This window comes from Limulus polyphemus, unplaced genomic scaffold (assembly GCF_000517525.1).
Source record: "Limulus polyphemus unplaced genomic scaffold, Limulus_polyphemus-2.1.2 Scaffold4749, whole genome shotgun sequence".
Classification (NCBI taxonomy): Eukaryota; Metazoa; Arthropoda; class Merostomata; order Xiphosura; family Limulidae; genus Limulus; species Limulus polyphemus.
Genome location: NW_013670359.1, coordinates 10,999 through 18,088, shown reverse-complemented (window position 1 = coordinate 18,088; position 7,090 = coordinate 10,999). Strand labels below are relative to the sequence as shown.

Genomic DNA, 7,090 nt, shown 5'->3' with positions numbered 1-7,090 from the left:
AGCATTTAATCAAACAAAGCTTTATTTGAAATTAGATCGTGTTTGAGCTTGTCTTGTTCTTTGAGCCTGAAGTCATACATCATGTTGCTCCTTTGTTTTTTGCTCTCTGCAAGTTATTTGTCTTAATTTTTGTGCTTGAAGTCTGGATTGACGTTGTTCAAAAGTTTCTTGTTGTCTATATCCAGCTTGCCTTGATGATTCTGACTGAACTCTGGCTTTGTGCTGTTCAACAGTTTCTTGCTGTCTTTTAGCCTGCCTTTCAGCTTGAGCTTGAAGTCTAACTTTATGTTGCCAAAGTTTCTTCCTGTATTTGTGTAGCCGGTCTTGCAGCTTGTGCTTGAAGTCTTTGATTGCATTCTTCTTCTGTTTCAGCTGCTCTTTGTGCTTGCATTCTTTTAGCGGCAGAAGACTTTCCATAGAAAGGGCATTTATTGGGTAGCATAATCACTTGTATCACTAAACAATAATTTGCAATTCACAAAGTTACTAAATCGCTTATGAAACCACTTAGCACTATTTAAAAAAAAACTGTTTTGGAAATACTGAATTGACAGCAAGATGATCTGAGTGTCTCCCGCAATAACGCTTTCTATGTGCAAAACGTGCATATGTTTGTATGTTTATTACAAAAAAAAATTGGCGCAATAATCATTAATTGTCAATTTCGTCATTAAATACTACACCAAATACAAAATAAATAGCACCATTAAATTTCTTGTAAAAAATTGGTTATTATGAAGTTATTATATATATATATATGTTGTGTTCACCTTATCCCACAACTGTTGTAAAATATGTTTCGAAAATAGTTTTTAATCTTTTCCATAATTCATTCATAAAATGTCACAAAAAAGAGAGAGGAAAAACAATAAGTTTTAAATAAGATTAATAGCTTACAATAATGTGTTTCTTCAAGAAATAATATCCAGAACAGTTTGAAGATATAAATATTAGAAAGAACTATGGTTTCAAAATTCACACAAGTTTTTATCGTTGTATATAATATAAACTTTTCTTTATTTTATTCACAACGTTTCACCAGGTTTACCTGGTATTTCGTAAGAACACTCATACTGCTATCCAAATAGTATCTAGATAATGATAATTCAGGAAATGTGTACGCATTTGAATATAACAGACTGCAAAAACTGTCATATTGGTGAGACAAACAAACAACTTTGTACTTGGTTACGTGAACATTTAAAATGCCCATCTGGTATTTTTGAACATATGTATAGGAACAATCATTCTCTTGATTCTTCTCAAGTAAAAATCTTATAGTAGAGAAAACAACATTAATAAACGAAAAATAAAAGAAGCACCTTTAATGGAAAAATAACTCTGTTCTTAACAAATACAAAGATGTTCATTTATATCTATTTTAATCATTCCCGTCTCTCTTGCATATAGAACGAATTTCAATACTTAGACTCAGTTTTATTTATTATACCTAAACTTGACAGTTCATTCATGAAATACTTTATTGTTTGCAGTTCATGAGTTTTATGCTTGAAGTTTGCTATTGTTATAGATTCTCACGTTATTCTTTTTTAAGTTACATTCTGTTAGCCCCAGTTCTTGTATCTCACCTGATGATGCTAGGTAAATCTGGTGAAACGTTGTGAATAAAATGAACAAAAGTTTTACTACGTACAACCGATAAAAACTTGTGTGAATTTGGAGATTTATCAACAAAAGCACGTAACGATGCAAGAACTGGAAGAGTGAAATATTAATAACAAATTTAAGAAATGAGATCCAATAATCTTCTTACTATAGTGGACGTAGCGTGCATATCAGTATCTACGTATGTAACCACAACTCTTGCACTATCTATTGAATGGCACCACAAATGAAAATCCATAAAAAAAAATTCACACTTTGGGTATTTAATATTCAGACAATTAGAAAAATAACTGTGGTATGTGCAACAACCATTTCTTTAACACAGAACACACTTTTAAATAAAAGTACTCTCCTCACAACAAGAACACGACTTTCACTGGGACTGTACGTGAGGGTTTGATTATATCTTTACTGATGTTATTTTCGTAACAATAATAATAATACATACATAAATGAGAACATAAAAACAACAGATATGAAATAAAAGTTATAAAACAGAGATAAAATAATTTTATTTAAATAATATGATTAGTCTGTCGAAGTTTATTTCATCTAATCTTTTCGCTACTCCAAGAGTGCTCTCCACATTGTAAGATCAACTACGTCCATTCTGTTACAACTGGTATGGTCTATAATCTCTGCATCATTGTATAGAAGTACATGGTTCCGCGATAGTGGTATAACAGTTAGCAGAACACTTGTCGTTAGTTTTGCCTTGTGTTCAGCTTCAAGTGATTTACCCGAGGAGTGAAGTGTGTAGCTTAACTTCAATTACTTCCATCAGTTTTACTGACATTTGGAACTATCAGGTGTTAGGAATGACAGTACTGTTGTTAGCGTTTGGTAGAAATGACACCATCATAAGAAGGAGTTTTCTTCTTAGTTTCATCATTCTGATATGCTCCTCCTCTTTTTGGGCCTACACTTCACAACACACCTGTTTTCATGATGAATTTTATGCAAAACATTTCAGTATAAACCACCCAGTAAGAAGTATGAAAAAATGTTAGTGATTCCACAACTATGACAATGTCTCAGTTTCATTGGATAATTTAATTTCCAATGTTCAACTATGCAATTGTCTCTGCTGAGCAAGTTGCGATTTCCTTGGCTGATATGTTGGGTATTTTTAAGATTAGTGTACATTTGTTTAAAAATTACCTTTTACATGTTTATATTTGCATCATAAAATAAAGTGTTCAAACATTTCCATGTAAGAAAAAGACAGATTTTGATACTTTATCATATACAACAGATTTTACGAGAAAATAGCCAGCACCCCTTAAACACTATGGAAAATATGCCTTAAAACTTAGCAAAATTACACAAGGCCTACAAAGGACTTGATAACATAAAAGAATAAAGATGTAGCATTGGACAGTTCTTTTTTTGTAAATAATGGCAAAAAAGTTAAATAATTTTATTTAATTTGAGTTTATTGGTTGTGAGATCAAAATGTAACAGATGTGATCCAAGTACTTTAAACGCCTATTTCAAATGCTTTGTAAATTTCAACAGAAACTCTAACTAAAGTCATTAATGGTAGTTATTTATTTTCTAACGTTATTAAGTATTTCCCTTTATTACAATCATCTGACTTCTATATGAGTTGATCTAGTGAATAGAAATTAAGTATAATAAGTGGTGTATCTTTACTTCTGTAGGCCCTACTTTAACAGAACCTTTAAAAATCAAGATATAGCTGGAGTTCCCGTCCCCTGGACGGATATTCTGTAAATTCATGATTAATGAAAGGTTATTTTAGGACATGAAAGTTGCTTCCCTTATATGTAATTGTAAAAAACGCCCATAAAAACTTCAAGGCACAAAATGTGAAACAGCAAGTTTGCTTGTATCTCCGCATAGATCCAACAAACCTTCAAGAAGATCCATCTACAGGGGGTGAAGTAGTAGTAAAAAAATCGCAAAAACGCCCACAAAAACCGCAAAACTGAAAATTTGTGTGTATCTCCCTATGGACCTCCATACTAAATTTGGTGAAGATCCATCCACAAGAGGAGAGGTAGTGGTAAAAACGCCAATAAAAACCACAAAACGCAAAACTTAAAATTTGTATGTACCTCCGCATGTACCTAATGTACGTCTATACCAATTTTGGTGAAGATTCATTCACACCCTGCGAAGTAGTCACATGGACATACAACAGACAGTACTATTATATTTCTATAGATTCAAGATTGTATCTTGAACTTTGGTATTATTTGTTTTGTGTTTATTGCTGCTATTATGTTAAGGACTGGTTCTTAATTTACTTTATTTTTAATATGCAGATTTTTTTGTTCAAAATGTGCTTAAGGTTGTTCGATTTCTTTAAAACCAAGAAACCATGAGCAATCTAAACTAGAGAAAATACAAATAAAAACTAAAAGATATACATTTATATAGTTTTCTTCTGTTAATTTCTGTAGCGCTTTCAGTTTCCATATAACACTTCAGGTTTACAAACTAGAATGTCTTTAAATTTTCGATAACATTTTTTATAATATTTCTTATGGTGGAAGTAACTTTTATAAAAAGAGCAAAACAAAGAAATAAATGGCAAAAAAAAATCACTCGTTGTATATCTTGTAATTTGTTTACTAATATTTTCGTGGTCCATTTTAAAGATATTTTTGCCGCAAGGGATACAAGCTAGTAGGCGGTAATAATGACACGGAATTAGGCCTACGACAATGTCAAGCTGACGGGACGTGGTCAAACTTTAATCAACGAATTAGGTGCGAAGGTAAGAGTGTACATGTTTATTTTCAGTGTATGTCAAAAGCATAAATTAGGAGTTCTTAATCATTAATGTGGATATTTTCCCCACCTGCTCTTGTCTTCCATTGAAGGCTCCAGTCAAATGGAAATCATGTTATACGTTAAACTTAAACTTAAGTTAAATTAAAGATTGGACACTAAATGCAGAAGAAATTTATATTCGATTTGTATTTCTACATCATTACCTTTTTAAGCATTTGATTTAAAAAAATTAACTATACCATAATTGTAGTTTATTTTAAGCTTATTAAAACCTAGAAATGTGATTTATTTACAACACTGCAGATTTAATTATGTAAATTTTGCTATTACGATTTGGTTACATTTTAATGTAACTGAAAACGATGTGTAAAAAAGATAATTTTATATCTTCCTTTAAGTTTAACAGTTTAAACACCGAGTACTGGGACTACCAGAAATTTAAATTTGAGACATTCGTGTTAAGTAAATACTTTAACTCTCAAATTGCCGACATGTTAAGTTGTTTTTAGTTTTATGCTGCTCGTTTACGGCTGGTATAAACACGATACACTAAATTCATAAATAATATTCAACGTTAAACTGGTACACAATTAAAAACATTTTATTTAGGCTGAGGATGACGTTGTAACGTCGAAACATGTAGAGTCGTCAACTTTTTGAAGGCCATAAATAGTCCTAAATAAAATGTTTTTAATTGCGTACCAGTTTAACACAGTATATTATTTATGATTTTAACTTTATACACAAGCGCCAAAATACTATAATTATGATACACTACACTGAATAATACTGTTACGTATCTGCTCGTTTGTTAATTTCCTGTAGAAATTCTTTCCGAGGAACTTCAGCAATACAAGTCCTTTCTTGATTAAACCAGTTTGTTCTTCCTCGATATAAACTTTTAGTACACAGTAATTCCACAGTCAGTACATTTCTCGTCACTTTAAACTTAACAACTTTTATAATACATGATATAAATCACTTTATGGCTAACTAGCTCGAAACTAACAGAATCATAAATTACAAAGAAATCACCATAACTACTGTTCGCTTTATCATCCCTTGGCTTTTCTCTGCCAGGCTTATATACTAACAAGGAGGCATCTTCAAAATTCGCGGACTTCTCCGATAATTCGAGAAACTCAGTCACCCATGCGCCAGCAGCGTCACGTGACTTCCTCTGCCATAACAATAAAAACGATTGTACTCCATCGCTACAATTCATGTTGTCACATCTGCTAATGCCCTATCTGCAACATAGTTTCCATTGGAAAAGACTCCATCGTAACGTAAAGCTGTAGTATCCAAAGCACAATATTTTTTCCTGAATGTTTTTCGTATTTCATCCTAATGTGTGTGTGAATGACAATTTTCCAATACCTGTTGCTACAGTCCAATGGCACATAAGTCCACAAGTGCTACATTTGGCAACTCAAGCGGTATGTCTTCATATGGAATATTATTAATACCAGTTTCATTCTCCAGCTGCTTGATGTTTGTGCAACAAAAATGTACCAGAAGCAACTTGTGTACAAATGATTTTGCAGATGGAGATCCTTCTTGATTATGTTGCGTATTATAGTCTTGGTCACGTGTACGTGGATTCTTACCTGTTACACCCAACGTTTGCTTACCACAACTGGAGTATGACTTATTAATACTAGAAATAAATGACCTTATGACATCAAAATGTTGTTCTTATTTAATTAGACACTCAACTTTCGCTTAACAGATTCTTCAGGAGCGTTAACTAAAACACAAACCGAAACTGACAGTTGTATTAAGTATCGAATAATTTAACTCTATTATCAGAAAAAATATAAAAAAAAACGAAAAACGCCTAATTATATATCATAGGCAAGAAATATCACGGGGCACTCAGCTTCTCAACTTTGGCCAGAGACCAGGTTTTATAGTGTTACGACAGTGGGGGTCACGTGACGAATATTCTAGAAGATTCGCTGGTGTGTTGCGACAGCGTTGCGTCAATTGACGCTGGTAGCACGTGTTGAGAGACTTAGAAGTTTCTAGAACAGGCAGTATTATCATATATAAGTGCGCTAGACAGTGAGAGAGACAGACGGAGTCGAAGCAGTAGTGGAGACAGAGACGAGCCAGAGAACGAAGCAGACAGAGAGAAAGAAAGCGATTATGGTCGGCGGGAACCGACGATAGCAGACACAAGGATCGGAACTATAGTTGGCGGGGACGGACAATTAAGTCTAAGCGCGATAGAAAGTGAGTGAATTGTTGTGAACTATAGTGTGTGTAACTGTGAAAATTAAGTACATTACAAAGTTGTATTGAGGAAGAATAAACAAATTTTATAAAGAAAGGACTTGTATCGTAGAGGAATTAACAAACAAACATACAGAGACGTAAGAAATTGGTGTCAGAAGTGGGATAAAAAAAATGGAAACGAGAAGCGGCAAATCAAACTAGAGCCTAGCAGACTTAATGGCAGCAATACAAGAACAGCAAAAGAAGCAAGAAGAACGAGAAAAGAAACAAGAAGAACGAGAAAAGAAACAAGAAGAGAGATTACAGCAGTTGTTGGAGGAAAAAGAAAAGAAACAAGAAGAACGAGAAAAGAAACAAGAAGAGAGATTACAGCAGTTGTTGGAGGAAAAAGAAAAGAAACAAGAAGAACGAAAAAAGAAACAGGAAGAGAGATTACAGCAGTTGTTGGAGGAAAAAGAAA

The 7,090-nt window shown here is 33.0% G+C and overlaps 1 protein-coding gene across 1 annotated transcript in view; it reads left to right on the top strand.

Moving 5' to 3' along the window:
* Positions 1-7,090, top strand: part of LOC106471636 (sushi, von Willebrand factor type A, EGF and pentraxin domain-containing protein 1-like) — a gene marked incomplete at its 3' end in the record, with an annotated part of 53,022 nt that overhangs the window by 37,538 nt on the left and 8,394 nt on the right. The window contains exon 8 of the mRNA XM_013932251.2: positions 4,254-4,372. Within this exon, the coding sequence (XP_013787705.1) occupies positions 4,254-4,372 (119 nt within the window). The remainder of the gene's footprint in view (positions 1-4,253; positions 4,373-7,090) is intronic.